The 16,758-nt window shown below is 36.6% G+C and overlaps 1 protein-coding gene across 2 annotated transcripts in view; it reads right to left on the minus strand.

Annotated features, from left to right (window-relative positions):
• The window catches only part of TOX3 (TOX high mobility group box family member 3), a gene marked incomplete at its 3' end in the record, with an annotated part of 103,852 nt that overhangs the window by 14,358 nt on the left and 72,736 nt on the right, over positions 1-16,758 (minus strand). The window contains exons 2-3 of one of the 2 annotated variants that reach the window (XM_081275332.1): positions 15,849-15,914; positions 11,320-11,571 (exon numbers count right to left, since the gene is read on the minus strand). In XM_081275332.1, the coding sequence (XP_081131458.1) occupies positions 11,320-11,571; positions 15,849-15,914 (318 nt within the window). Of the gene's footprint in view, positions 1-11,319; positions 11,575-15,848; positions 15,915-16,758 lie in introns of both variants that reach the window. The other variant, XM_081275331.1, reaches the window with a different exon arrangement.

The following is a 16,758-nucleotide window of genomic DNA, read 5'->3' on the forward strand; positions in this document are numbered from 1 at the left end:
CAAAAACAAACAGAGAAAGGCCAAACATGGCAGTTCACGCCTGTAATCCAAGCAGCTAGGGAGGCTGAGGCAGGAGGATGCCAAATTCAAAGCCAGCCTCAGCAACTAAGCGAAGCCCTAGGCAACTTAGTGAGACACTGTCTCAAAATTAAAAAATAAATAAATAAAAATGGCCAGGGATGTATCTCAGTGGGGTTTAATACCTGGTACCAAAAATAAACAAACAAATAAAGAAGAAAGAGGAAGTTACAACAGTTACATTAGGTCACATTCCAGGGTAGGACTTGGGGAATGAAGAGGAGAGACTCAACTTTCCCTCTCTACCTGTGTACACTGTTTTGACAAACTTGTCACCAAAACACAAAACAAAACAAAGAAACGCTAAAATACTTGAGTCACGAAAAGCTAAACAGAAGATTACACAAGTGGTTAAAATGGTCTAGCAAATTGTTAGTTTAATATTAAATATATAAATTTTCAATCTCCTAATAATTGCAGAATTATTAAAATTAGTCTGATCCTGAAGAAAATGTCACACGTAACCCATCAACCCCACTCTTTCCTCTCTCACAACATTCTCTTCCATTGATCCTAAAATATGACATTCCATCGGTAGGTGACCTTCTGCAGGTTTCTGTCCTAAAAGTAGATTTGATGTAAACACTTTATCTCATTTATTTATTTATTTATTTGATTGGCGTTCTGACCAAAAAAATGAACCCATTTCTTCTAAGCTTTGAGCTTTCTGTCCAGTCTTCCATGTTTTTTTTTTTTTTGAGGTTTAGTCATTATTCACTTATTATTCAATTCCACCCCCCAATAACAGGCAATTAAGTTACCTATCTTACCCTTAAATTTACTCCCATACACACTTAAATAGAATATTTTCAAAGTCTTTTCAGACTTATTGAAATCTGGATTTTTTAATCAACAAGCAATGTCCAGAGTACATTTAAATTGTTTTAATTCTGACTGTATAATAATAAATTAGTTAACTAGCATGACCATGAACTATGCTAATCAGATTTATGCAGCTTTTTCATTAACAGAGGAGTTACTTTGCCCTCTTCGCTCCAATGCCTGTGGAAATCAGCACAGAAAGATGCTGCATGGACTCACCCACGACTACAGCATTTTAGACAGATCTCCTAATGGAACAGAAGACCAAAAACATGTTCTTCTTCCTGGCCTGCCAACTCTCCCTGAATTCCACCGGCCATATATGCCTGTAAATGAGCAGGCTGCTTGGAAACCCCTGCTGATGGGCAGCTGCAGTTCAATGTACTAATAAGGAACATTACTAGGTGTTGGCTCTGTGCCAGAGGTTCTGCTAAACTTGCCATCTATTTTCTAATTTAATCCTTTAGAAAGTCTTGATACTATTACTATACCAATTCTTTGGTAAGAGTGATTCCCTATGTCACTAAGCTAGCAGTGACACTTGCTTCTTGGAAACACTATTCTCCAGAGGAGCTGCAGTGCCTGAAAGGTAGAAGGTACCTGCAGAGAAAGGAATGGCCCTTGAGATCGCCACCAAAGATGCTGGCCGCATCCTCATTTTCCACAGGGCAGGACGCTCTAGAATATTTTCAAGTAACCTCTGCCTCACATCATCAACGCATCAAAATGTGCTAGCATTTACCACGGCTTACAGTCATCCACTAATAACTTCCCATGCTTGAGGATTATAGTATAAGAAGATTAATGGTCAAAGTGTCTCTTTAGAAATTCAAGCTCCTTTAGGGTCACCAATTATTAACAACCGCTTAAGGGAACTTGATTCCCCAAAGGCGCCAATCATTTTCCATACCAAAAAAAGAAAAAAAAATGTAACCTTTAGAAGACACTTCCTTTGATCTTAGGATTCCCACTTAAAAAAGAGGAAGCTGTCAGTTCAGTTCAAAAGTATTTATTGAGCACCTATTATATGCCAGGGAGGTGAAGTCAACATATCAACGCTCACATCTTTGAAAACAAAATTACCATGTCTTTTAAACATTATTCTAAACAAAAATTGGAATGAACCAAAAGGTTTAGTATAACAAAAGGTAAGCCAGAGAAATTTATATAGACTCCTCCAAGAGATAGCTCACGATTCTTATATAGTAGTAATATATTAATAAGGAAATATATAACCATGCATACAGCCTAAAGAAATTTAATGTGTTTTTATAAATCATTACCTCTCACTTGCTAAAAGTGGGTCCTGAAAGATTTATCAATGATTACTTAAAAGCAAGGCAACTAACTGGTGCATTGCAAGAGATGGTCACTATCATAACTGGAAATAAGCTCTGGATGCTGGAAGCTTTGCCAACTCTTTTATTTTTTTTTTTATGTTACTGAGGATCAAACCCAGGGCCTCCAGCACACTTAGGCAAGCACTCTGTCACCAAGTTAATATGTAGTATTCATTTGTATTACTTCCTAGTCCAGCACTTGGAAAAACTTTGTCCTCTATTGGATGATATTAGACAAAGAGTTTGCAATTTCAATATTGACCTTTTGTCTGGAAAATTCTGTTGGGGGGAAGGGCTGCCTCTATATTGTTGTGTGTCTGGCATCTTCTCTGGTTCTACACTCAAGATGCCAGCAGACCCCTCCTATTAGGCTTTGACAAGCACGATCTGACAAATGTCAAAAATCTCCCTTGTTGAGAAGTAGGCTATTGGACAAACATCGAGGACATCATTTACTTGGGGTGGCAGGGATGGTGGGGGTGAGTAGCTAAAGCTTATGCTTTGTCCCTAAAAATAGAAAGCATGAGGACAAAGAAGATTCAAATTGTGACAAATACCATGAAGAAAAAAAAAAGTTATTGGGGAGGATGTTTGCATTCATTAGGCTAGTAAGGAAGTTCTTTTAAAAAGATGACACAGGAGCAGATAGAGAGGAGCAAGGAAGAGCCAGAGATGGGCGGGAAGCGTGTTCCAGGCAGAGGGAACAGCAGGTGCAAAGTGAGCAGGGATCAAGTCTGGCCGACTCACAAGGTGGAAAAAACAGGGGAGCCAGAAGCAGGCTGGGCAAGGTGGAGAGGAAATGCAGTGGGACCAGAGAGATGGAAGGGGCCAGATGATGCAAAGTAGGCGAGTGACACAGGATGCCCCCCAGAGGAGGGGACCAGAAGAGACAGGGCACAAAGGGAGGCGGAAGCAAACTGAGCTGGAAAAGAGGGCATTGCATCCCAAGCAGACAGGAACACGAGCCAAGGCCCTGCATGAGGACGCATGCACAGGGAAGGACATGGAGGCCAGAATCGCCGGGCCAGGACAAGCAAGGCCGCCATGAGACTGGAAGGCAGTGGCCATAAAGTGACAGGCTTTATGGTCCATTTTAGGCAGTCTGGATTGTGTTCCCAGAGTAGAAGAAAGCCTTGGCATGTTTAAGGGCTGGCGTCTCTCCATCGAGAGGGTCATCCATTCCAGTAACTGACCCTCTTCATGGGCAACCCGTTTAAACCACCTGTGGGCATTTTGGTTTAGTTCAAATAGAAATGTGCAGCCTAATCCCTCAAACTATGTTTTGAAGAGAAAACAAGTGTTAATTTTCGCCATCACAAGGCATTCAGAGTAGGCAGGTTCTGGTCCTCTTGACCTAAAGGCACAACTCATGCATGGGATGCCCAGTGTGGACAGCAACCCAGCGCTGGTCTCTACCTGATGAGGGGCCTCTCTGTCTTTTCAATGGGAAGCCAATGAGTGGATATTTCTGGAAGCAGTCCTTGTTTTCTTAAATTGCCTGAAAAACCGTCAATTATTGAACGTCAATTATTTAAGTGAACTGTTAAAAAAATCTAGATTTTTCTATATTGAAAAGGAAACCTTCAATCACAAACACAAACGAAAAACTAGATTCGCTCATGACAAACGGCATGCCAAATAAATACCAAGAGAAGAGAGGAAAACTGTTCGTTTAGGATAAATATGGGGCCTTATGTCTAAGGCTCTGGGCCTAACTTGTGGTTTCTCTTATTCAAGGAAGACAAAAGAGAGGTGTGGCTAGGCATGGCGACACCCACTTGTTATCCCAGAAACTAGGGAGGCTGAGGCAGAAGGATCATGAGTTCAAAGCCAGCCTCAGTAACTTAGCAAGACCCTCAGCAACCTAGCAAGATCCCGTTTCAAACTAAAAAAATAAATAAATAAAAAGTACCTGAGATTGTCTCAGTGGTTAAGCACCCCTGGGTTCAATCCCCAGCACAAAACTTAACCAAGACTGAATGAACTGAAAGATGAAGGATGGGCTTACTGTATAAATCACTTATTGCTTTAGCCAGTGTGGACGTCAAAAATATGTCTTGGGAAGCACAGGGGAAAAGGAATGGGTACAGTTTGCTTCTATTTGCTGAGTCAAGAAAACTACTTCTTCTACCTATTTAAATCATCTTCTCTGTTTCACTCAGGCCCAAAGCAAAGTGTTCACACTGAAGACTGTATAAATTACACCTCTCTAATATTGTTTTCTGGGTAGTGTGGATTTTTTCTTTCTTTCTTCCTTTTTTCTTTCTTTCTTTTTCTTTCTTCTTTTTTTTTTTTTTTGCAAATATATTTGCTTTCAAATTTTTTTTTTTTTACTTTAAATGTTACATTGAAAGTATTTTATTCTGATTTTAACCATTCTTGGTCATTACAATGGTGCTTCTTTCCACCCAGACTGATTTCAACATAAAAGATTTTTTTAAATCTAATAGGCAAATGCACTTAATGTACCTTTTACTTACACTTACAAATAAATATTCTCCGTAACAATCCAATATCAGGTTTTCATAATAGAGGATAACATCCAATTAAGAAGCAAATAACTCCAATATGTTTGAGAGTGTGACTAAATATATTTTTCACTGTGCCAGTTTTTTAATGAACATTTCTTGAGAAATGGAGAAATTAAACAATTATCTGTAGTCAAAATTACTTTGTATTAATAAATATCAAAATTACAAGTATAACATTCAAGCCAGTAATTTTATGCCCAGTTATTTAGCTATGTCCTATAGCAGTGTTAAAATTTTATTTCCAAATCAAATGGTTCTATTCAGCTAGGTAGTATATTTCTAACCCCAAAAGACCCTGAGACACACACACACAGCTAAGCCCAATGCATACCTACGGTACCAATGTAATTACAGACCCACATACCACCAACTTGATATTCATTAAAGTATCTTCACTGCAGTAGATGATTTTTCCTTAATAAGTACTCTCAGGGTTATAATCAAACATACCTCCATAAGAAAGTTTTCATGGAAAACAGTCTTCCCAAGAGTTAATTAATAGTTTCTTAGCAAAATAAAATTTTCATGAGTTTATTATCAACTCTTAATGGTAATTCACTCATGTATCCCCTAACTCCTTTGTTTTCCTAAGGAATCCACTCCAGAGATTTTTTTTTTTTTTTATGATTCAGTTCTAACTGAAAATCATACAGAGGAATTCTACCTTTCCAGCTGTTGATAACTGAAGTTCCCTTCCCTCCAGCCTAATGTAGGAGTCAAGGTACATTCTTTTTTTTTTTTTTTTTTTTTAAATTAAGAGAGAGTGAGAGAGGAGAAAGAGAGAGAGAGAGAATTTTTAATATTTATTTTTTAGTTCTTGGCGGACACAACATCTTTGTTTGTATGTGGTGCTGAGGATCGAACCTGGGCCGCACGCATGCCAGGCGAGCGCGCTACCGCCTGAGCCACATCCCCAGCCCTAAGGTACATTCTTAACAACAGATGAATACTCTCTCACTGTCCTTTCATTTATTCATACATTGAACCAATAAAGTACAGTCCAAGGGCCTGGTGTGTGCCAGCCTAGTGGCTATGGTAGGCCCTAAGATGACAGCAAGTAGCAAAAGAGGCCAGATTCCTGCCCTCCTAGAGTCTGTACTCTGGTGGAGAGCAGGCGGGGGTGAACAAGCCAAGGAGACCATTTTAAAGAATGGTCAGTGCCCCAAATAAAAGAAACTGGGGTAATGATGTAAAGAGTTACTTTTGTTCCTCTAAAAACATTTGAACCACGGTGTCAGTTTTATTTGGCAATCTGAATGTCAATGGTGTTTGGACAGGTCCTATATCATTACTAGGTTTCCATAATACTCAACTATAAAGATCCATGCTAAAAAAGAAAATACAGAGAAATAAACCATAGCATAACTTTGCAACAACACTTTCCTGTAAATGTTATAAATCAAGCAAGCAGTCACATATCACACTGCACTCACTGACAGCTAACTGGAGCTAGAAGAAGTTTGGAACACATTCCCACTTTAATAGATAACCCTGAATTTAACCTTAAAGACGGCACTCGCATGATCAGGTCAGTGAGAACAAAGAATACTTATTTTAAGCTCTGAATGGTACAAGGCTATTTATTTCCCCCAAGAAAGAAGTAGAAGTGCCTACAGCTTGGGCAGTTTGGGCAGACAACTGTCAATTAAAGCCAATTAAAGTCGATTTTGATAAGCACCATTCTATATTCAGATTCTGAGTTTTTGTATTACACAGAGGAATTGATAATAAAAAAAACCAATTTCATACATAGTATAATCACTTTCTAATGAATAAGAACAATGCATAAGCTAGGTATGGTGGTGTGTGCCTATAATCCCAACAACTGGGGAGGCTGAGGCAGGAGGATCTCAAATTCAAGGCCAGCCTCAGCAATTTAGTGAGGCCCTAAGCAACTTAGCAATATCTTGTTTCAAAGTAAAAAATAAAAAGGGTTAGGGATGTTGCTCAGTTGTTAAGTGTTCCTGGATTCAATCCCCAGTACCAAAACAACAACAACAAAAATCCCTAATATGTGGCGCTTAGTAGGTGCTCAATAAATACTTGCTGTAGGTTAATATGGTTTTCATTTTATTACTTAGGTTTTGTATAATGAGGTCCTTTTCCACTTGAAGTGAATTTTTTGCTTATGTAAGTTGTGCCTTTTCTATTGTTAACATACAATAAAAATACCTTTTGACAATAACTTCACCCCAAATAAACACAAGTGAAGTAACTGTTCAATTGATATGAAGAATTGGTGCCCTCCCCCCAAATGGCTAAATGGTAATCATCCTGTGGAATTTAGCTGTGCAGCCTCTATTGACAATGGCAATGAACATGTTCATAATAATAATAAGAGCTTGTTTTAATAGAACGTTCCACGCATTAAACACATTAATGACCCATGAAATAACTGTTTTATCTGTAACACATTAAGCAACATTGCTAAAAACAATGTATTAATTGAAAGTCTGCTATGTCTCTTAATGTATGATTTTTTCAAAAGTATGAAACGGCAGGAAAGTCATTTTGTAAAGATGAAAATAATTCAACTTCAAAATTAGAGTCATGCCAACAGTTTTAGGAAAAATAAAAACTTGTAAAACAAGCCTGGTAATTTATGATTTAAGAGTCTTATGAATATTTTAAGAGCTTGTCATTTTCTTCTCTGCACGAGTATCTTCTATAGGACTTTTTTTTCCTAGTGCCTTAACAGGTACAGATACTTTCAGACTCTTCCTGTACTTCCATCTTTTTCAATTTCCTAATATTACATTGGTTATTATTTTGTGCTCCACTGTAGCATTTTCTAGACACATGCGCTATCACAATTAAATCCAAAGCAAAATCAAACAGAAAATGCCAGTCCTCTACACGTGAAATATAATGTAGGGGTGGGGGGAAGTGTGTGAATTATCAGTGTGTTTTATAAATTCTCTTTTGGGGGGCAATACAAAATATCAGACTAGAGACAATTATTTTACTGTCTGTTTCTTCGATATCAAAGAGAATTTTGAAATTCATCAAAGCTAACCTTCTGTTATGTACAACAGGCTAAGCTGAAAAGAATGTTAACAAGTTCAATTTTCATTCAATCAGCACTACTGCTCTCTGAAATGTTTCATTGCAGGAAAGAAATAAAAATAATCTATATGGTAATTATGAGGATGAATCCCCCAGTAACTTTCAGCTACATGAAAGGTCAGTTCTATTGAAGATATTTTATCAGTCCCTCGCACATACTCCTGTCCTGTCATTTTAAATCAGAACAGCATTTTATTTTCCCATTTACAGCTACCTGCAGAATTAAGTACTTAAGCCAAATAAGAAAAAAAAAAAAAAAAAGGAGAAGAAGAAGAAATGTTGAATGCTGGCATAGGCTATAATAGCATAGAGATAAATCGTTCATCTGCTCTCTCTCAAGCCTCTGGGGCTGCAGATTTTTCTTCTCCTGGTGCACTGTGGGTATTCAAAACTTGTTCAACATGATTTCATTTCATTTCAGGCACTGCCTGAGAAAACTAAATTACAGAATCAATCATACAGAAGGTCAGAGTGAGACTTCATTACAAGTATTGCATGCTTGCATGAATATCTTTCATTTATGACTGACCCAATATGTCACAATAGCTGTCTAGTAAAAATAATCCACTTTCTGAAATTGATGTACTACTGATGTCAATGCTACTCAGCGGGCTGGGCAGATTATAGAGAGGTGTTAAAAAAAATCCTTTGGAGCGCACATTGTAGATTTTTAGAATTGCGATCTTTTGTAGATTAAAATAATTTCCAGATGATCATCTGAACTGACAATAATGCTTAAGGGGAACGAATTTTTAAGCAAAATCTACAGTTGATTTTGACTTGCCAACCACATCCTGTTTCAAAACATACGTATCCACGACAAGCAAATCAAGGTTGTTCTTTGAAGCCACAAATGCTTCGACATTCAATTTTTCAGCAATTCACTTTTGAATACTAGGGCATTATTTGCATATTTTGAAATGTGAATGCTAATCATTGGGCTCTTTTTAATCCCCCTTTTTATGTTCCTGCTTTCTGTTTTTAAATATAATGGCATAAATTTAAGGAAGATAAACGTGTTGTGCTTGTTGTCAACAATAATGCAGCTAATCAGTAATGTGACAAAACTGTCACTCATTCTAAAGGAAAACCGATGTGGCTCTGAAAAAAAGCTGGTTCAATGCAACATATAAACAAGCTGGCTTTTCTTCTTATATGATAGTCTTAACGCACCATAGTAATCCTTAACAGACTGCCATATTCATTTGGATAATAAAACTTCTGCCTTGCATAAGGTAGGAAATATCCAACGTGCACTGGGAAGCTGAATGCATGAGGTAGAAAGTATTATTTATTATTTTTCTGGTGACCTTCCTCAGGGAAATCTCCGAGGAGGCTTCTGTGGAGTATTATGATGTAGCCAGCCAACTCGGTACCCGGAGGGAGATATAGAAGAACCTTGACATAACCTATTTTTAACCATGCCTCTGGCGATTCTGAATTCAAGTTTATAGGTGAACATGTCAGGTAGTCCATAGAACAAAGCCAACGACACATTGTATTCATCATAATTCTGTCCCAGTACATTTTATTTTTTCCAACATTTGTGATTTAAAATCCCATGACATTTCTTCAAGGTGAAATTCTACTAGAATTTTCAACAAGATTAGTTTGTTTCCAGCCCAAATAAATGGCATTCAGGTTCAGCCAAACTTCAAAAAGGCACCAATAAATGTGATGAGGTCCATGTAAATACCATGACAACAGCCTGCACTTAGCTGAAGTACCTATACTTTTAAAAATCAATGAAATAATTCAACTGCTTTAGTGATTAGCCCATACATTACAGAAGAAGCATTAAAAATTGAGTTCTCTCCCCCAACGCCAGTCCCTGAAAGCATTGTTCTTTAAGTGTATGTGAATATCATAATTATTTTATGATTCCATCTTTAGTTCTTTCCAATATAGTAAATTCAATTGACCATGAAATGAAATTTCATAGTCAAAATGCCTCCTTTACACTTTTTTATAGCAGCAATAACAGTTTTATAGCTTTAAGGCAAGGTAATTCATCAGATGTTTAATTTAAAGGCAGATTCTTATATTATTAATAAATATTTACCAATTTAATAAAGTACACATTTTAGCATACATTATATGGTCTCTTAACTATTTCTGCAACTTAAATGAGCCTGGCTGAGCCTCTATGAATAAATGGCACAGTCCTGGCTAACCTGGTTGGCGACTAAACACCCTTTTTTATTGTTATTATTTTCCAGGCACAATGTTACAAGCCTGCCTGTATCGGAAAGGGACGGAACCCTCCTTTCTAGTGTCAAAGGGACAAGAACGTAGGAAAGTCCACAGGAAACAATTATTTGTGATGTCGAGTAACGTTGATGAATACTTAATGACCATTTCCCGACTGCTCACTGCATTCTTTTTCTGACTTAAAAAAAAAATTAAAAATAAAAACCCTCATGTTCAGCTTAAACACAAAAGATCACAGGCAAAGAAAATTATGTTGCAGCAATCCTATTTGGGAAAGTAATCTTGTATTTCAGAGAGCACACTGAATCTTTGCACTGCTAATCCACTACATATTTTGCAATCATATGCTGTTATCTGGGGAATTAACAATGAAACCAATAAACATCACTGGCATGGTCCTAAAGTGCAGAGAAATATGTAAACAAGAAATAGGATTTGTTTTTTGTTATACCAACACATCTGTTTCATTTTATCAGAGTTTTTTTTTAAGCCCTATAAACTATTAATCTTGTTTTAAAATATCTGCTTAGTACCTCACCTAGACAGACACAAATGCATTACATACTATGGTGGAAAAAAACCTGACAATCTCAGCAGAAGAGTTTAAAATACTTAAGCAGATTTACTCTGGTGATTGCTGACTGTAATTGCACACCAAGAAAAATAGAATCAAAATTATTGCATTAGTAATCTTGGCTCTCCAGAGTGCCTTATTTGATGTTTATGACAATAAATAACATCATTAGATGCATTTCACACAATGACCGATTCTATATTTTCCTCTGCTGGTTATAAGCAATTATTATTTTTTTTTCTTTTCTCTGAATCACAGTTTGATATTTCATTTGAGGCAGGAGCAAATCATGTATCATCAACTTTACCTTGTAATCCAACAAGTTCAAAAGACCCAGGCACACCTGACAAAGGTTTCCATTTCTAAAATCTCACCTGGGTAAACTTTCAAACCAAGCACACCTCTGTATTCAACCAGAGGCAAAGGAAGACTGGCTACTTCCAAACCCATGAATCAGACCTCTTAAAAAATGGTCATATTAGAAGGATCTCCTTGGTCATCCTCTTTTCTACAACTGTCAATCAACCCAATACCAGGTACTGATCCAGGACTGTGCCCACGTTTGAATGGTAGCAGGTATAACAGTCTACATGTCCACAGTGGACAAGCAGGAACATACTCCAGAATGAACACTCAGATCTTTATCATGATAGTGCAAAAGATAACAAGACTTTCAAGCAATAAATGTGGTGCCTACCATATGTAACCCACTGCTATGAAGCACACCATCTTGTTCCACAAGATTTCTTGAGATTGTAATAGAAGGAAGATCCAGGCTTTGAGGAGGAAACTGGGGTGTGAATTCGCTTCCCTGGGAAGGCAGTGGATCACTGAGAGCTTGAAAGGGTAGCAGTACATCAGGCATGCCCAGGGCGGGGTCGGACTCTGGAGGAGGCGTGATGGGTGGGATTTCAAACTCCTCGTCCCCCAGGCTTGGCGTATGGAATGTCTGCTAAAAGGAAACAAAATATAGATATCCTCACATTTTGTTCCTTATATTTTTTATTCCTCCTTGGAGGGAAGAAGAAAGACTTTTCATGAAAACACTACATATGTAGGCCAAATATTTATTTCTCAAATGAAAACATCTTAAACACAGATTTCCATATATAAAGTTTTGCTGATCATTCTGATTAAAGATTTAAGTCTCATTATCATATGGTTTTAATGGAGTATCAGTATTAACAGTTTTTTAATGCGTACTTAATTAGCAACATCTGTCTTTGTTGTTAGCTGGAGCATCAGCGACATTAGATTTGGCTATATAACAAATTGCCACTTTATTGATATGTTAGTGAAACAGCTCAAACCGCTTACGCGATCCACATGCTTCATAAAATGCTGACGATTTTGTGGTGCACGCATACACAGCATTAATCCAGAAGTGAACATTACACATATTTACTTTCTGCCACAATCTATAAAACAAGTAATATTAAATTTGCGGTTTGGTTTTTTAATTTCCTTATTGGTATATTCCCAAGTGCAATGAAAGCTTCCATGGAAATTGTGTGTCATGCAACACTTTATATAAGGATTATCAGAGCTCCTATTAAAAGGCACCATGCTTGTATTTAAACTAGAGGGAGGGTTATTTTCTTTTATGTGAACATTTTAATATGTGTTTATCGAAACATTTTCTAACAGTCTTCAACTTTTAAAGACTACCTAGAGAGCACAGAGCTATATTGATATAGACATACTAACGACATCGATGTTGCTCACTTGCTTAGACAAGTGTGACATCTCAAAACTTAAGTACATCTTCATGAATTGTTTTTCTTCCCTGCTACAGAGATTCTGTGTTTTACGGTAGGTTCTTTTACGTAAATCAGGGCTGCCTCACTCAACCATAGGAACCATCTTTCTTAGAAAATAATTGGATGTTTGGGGAAGAGGGGAAATCAAGGTACAGAAAGAAAAATGAATAAATATATATTATATATATAATAACATGCATATATAAAACATATATGGCATATGGAATGTCTGCTAAAAGATATAAATATAGATACACTCACATTCTGTTCCTTATATTTTATAACATATATATGCATGTTATTATATATAATATATATTATATAATGTATATATAATGTAACAGGCATGTATATTTCTATATATTTATGACTTGTGTGTGTGTATATACATATATACCTATATGCATATATATATAGTGAGCCACCCACATATTTTTTATTCCTAGCTCAGAGGGTCAAAGTTATAGTTCGTTTATTATTAATAATATTTGAAAGCATGAACTTGTGCAAGTTAATTGGAGTCTGCTATTATAGGCCATGAGAACTAATTAAGAGTTAAAAAGCATCATTCTTCAAACTATCAAGGATGATATCATATAATAAGCATTGGGGAAAAAAAAGAGAAACAAACTCTAGGGGAGAAAAAAGCAAAGAAAAACACTTCTTACACATAGAACCTGTCAGATATTATTTCCATCTCCCTGGAAATAAAGAGATCACAGCTGTGGGGATCTGTGGTGGGACAACTAATCACCTTGAGGTTCTTAGCAGAGTCAATAAATGCAAAACACAGACTCATAAGAACACATCTGAAAGCCAGAATGAAATATTAGATTTTTTCCAACGTATGCATTCTTACAATGACCCCGAAAGATGTCAATTTCTTACTGCGTTACCCTGAGTCCTCAGCAACAAAGGGATGAATTGGCCACAAACGTGGTTGGCTAATGAACATAACCCTATGGCTGCGTTTGCCGTTATTTTGGCACTAATGTGGTCTAGTAACAGATGCAACTGTAATTTGTGACTCATTTGCTACCCCATTACTGCTTAATGAAATCTAACATATCACATTAACAATACGGATAAACACTCATTCTTGATATGTGGCATTTGGCTGTTTTCATTACCACTGTAATTAACACTTGAAATATTATTTCAATAAATATTTAAAGTACTTTAAAAATGGTCAGGGTAATCATGACACAGATAGAAAACATAAAGCTAATGTGTGAATTTCAAACTTAAGAGTATCGGAGTCCCTGTAGTGTTATCTTCAGGACAATATTGATGTGAAGGGAACTGGTTTCAGGCACAATTTAGACTTTACAGCATGCAAACCTACAGTCCTCCTGAATTAGTTTGCACTCATTAGAATGTTAAAATACCAAATAAATTTACTTTTAATGCAGTGATTGGGAAATTAGGCACAGGCTATAATGTGGTGATACGTTAACATTTACTTGGGCCTTATGTTTTGATTGAGAGATATACAGTGAAAACAGTACATAAGATTACCTCTTAAACACTGCCGTAAAGCATGTCTTATGCCAGGCAGTCAAAATTAAAGAGGTTTCCATTTTTTATTTTTGTTAAGGAATAGAGAGATGTCTTATATATCATAGGTCCCCATGGTATCATTTTTCAAAAGACAAATTAATTTTAAGTTAGAACTTCGTGTATTGCTATATGGGAGCCTAATGAAACGATAAAATAACACAGACACATATAACCAAGGAAATGCTAAAATCTTAAAGCCTCTTTAAAGAGAGGTAAAATATTAAATATACAGTGAAGTATTCTGCAGGGAAAAGGAAAAAAAGAGAGGCAAAATATTAAAGTTAAGCATTCTATTTCCAAAACGCTGGCTGAGAGATGATAAAAAAGAACCATGTGTGACATCAACAATAAAAGACACTGACTTCTGTAGCTCCGCCAGATGACCAATATCAGACTAATCATTTGGAGTTTATGTGATTATTTTTGCAGATACCGACTTCTCCATGTTTACCTTGAACATGTTAAAGTAGAATGTACATGGTTAAATACCATCTGTACTGAAATGTTCAAAACATTTGTTCCTTTTGATAAAAATGCAAATCTGGAGAACTGTTGTATCAACATATAACAGCCAATGTCTGACACGGTGAATTATCACAGCTGGAATCAAATTGTCTCTGAACAGCTGCTGACAGTAGAGCTTTCATCAATGTTTGATTCAAATGTAGGGAAAAAAATCCTACAGAATGAAACATCATGTTGTCCTTACAGATGGGGTTTGTGTTCATTATCACAAACAACACAGCAGCCAGCGCCAAACAATATTCGCTACCTAAGCTGTCTTCCTGGTTAGGGATGACGGTCACTGTAAAAAACGATTCATCCACGAAGACCCTCCATTCTTGATTCCCCATTTATTCTAATAATGTCTCAGCGTTAATTTCTTTCATATCACTTGCTTCCCGGTACCAAGATCATTTACAAAGCCATTATTATTTTCATCCTCTGGGGTCAAACCAGTTCAGTTTCCTATATTTGAATGTATTTGGAAAATGAAGACTTTTTATTACATAAGCCGCTAGAGGAAATGTTCCATTTGGACCAATTTCACACTTCTGTTTGTTCTTATTTGAAAATCTTAAATCTCACACAGGCTACCATTATTAGGGAACCCTTTCTTTAGTGTAATTAACTTCCAGGTTTTTGTAGAAAGTAGACCAGTAAGACCAAATAACAGTTCTAAGTCAATAATAGGAATGTGGTTAAAATATATATATCAATGTTTGTTCCATGTGCACTCCCATAACTGGATTACGAACCCAGAGCCCATGTGGTGCTACATTCAGATTCCACCACCCAGCTTTCCCAGCTACAACCAGGTCTTGGAACACACCCATACATTTAGTCAATAAATTTTTATTGAGTACCTACAACATACAGCCAAGGACTGTGCTAAGCTGTGAGGCTAAAACCCTCATTTTGCATTGCCCCAACAACCCTCCAAAAGACTACAATACTGCTCTGCCACAGTTTCCCAAATCATGGCAACTTAATGAAATTACCCCTAGAGAAATGTGAAGTTCAAATATCTTCTATTAAAATTCACTTCTAGTCTCATTTCCAAAACAGTTACTTATCTGCTTAGATACAAATATAGTTTCTGTGTGTATATATGTATTAACATAATTTATTTTTGTTTTCATGTATATTTTTTCAACTATTTATTTATTTTGCACAAAATTAGGCACAGAAGCAATAGAAGCAATGGATAAGTGATAAACATTTGACTGGTTATTTTCTTTTCGGGTAGGTTTTTCTTATTTCTCCTTCAGAGTCATTACATTGGGCCACATGAGGGAACACAAACTATCAAATTTATCTCACTCTCTTATGTGACTCTCGAGCCTATCAATTTACCTAAATAGTACGCAAAACACGAAGGGACACCATTGTGACAGACACCTACCTCGCTGGCAGCAAAGAATGTGTTGTTGGCTTCTGCCATGCTCATGTAGTTATTATTATTTCCAAACTGAAAGAAAACAAAGAGATGGTTTTATGTTAATGTGGGGCTTAATAAGAATCCTGGTTATGAAAGCTCAGGTGCCATTTAGAAAGAATGTCCGTGTTAGGAGAATGGGGTCAGGGATGGGGGTCTCACTGAGATCAAATTCAAAACAGGAAAGATGTCAAAGCGCAGCCCCGCTGACAGCTAGTTCCCTTGGAAAATAAAGCCTGGAGTTAAGCTAACTCAATAATTCTAGGAAATAGTTTTGTTTCTCATCAAGACTAATAGTAAAGGGAGACAATTACAAACACCAGGCCAACCTATCACCACGGTGTTGTTTATCCAACTGGCACTTGTCAGAGGTTAGGAGAAGAGTTTCCAAGAGAATCACCTTGACACGTTTTAAAGCATGTTGGGATTTTAGAGCTTACTTTTCAAGAACAGATGTCACAAGTGTGGGTAGGTTAAAATGTGAATTAAAGGGAATAAAATTCAATTCCCAGGACTCAAATTCTATTTTCTAAGTGAATGAGGTGTGGCACGAATATAAATAAATAAGACTAAAGAAAAAAAATTTTAAATCTCCAGAATTTAAAGAAGCCATATCTATATCCATCAGAGCTGCTGAAAACAGTGATATTTAATCTCTCAATGTAACATTAAATGCAAAGAGGTTTAAAAAATAAGCAGGATCCTATGAACACAGCAATTTTTTATTTCATTCCCTAACACAATAGCCCATTCATATCATCACAAATAAGACTGTATCAGCATTTCAGACTTAAGCTCTTTACTTCTAGGGACCTGTTATCAAAATGTAAAACTTGGGTTTTGGGCAGAAATGTATTTTCGGGTTCACATGGTATAA

Source organism: Spermophilus citellus (assembly GCF_964194105.1).
Source record: "Spermophilus citellus genome assembly, chromosome: 18".
In the NCBI taxonomy this organism is placed as follows: domain Eukaryota; kingdom Metazoa; phylum Chordata; class Mammalia; order Rodentia; family Sciuridae; genus Spermophilus; species Spermophilus citellus.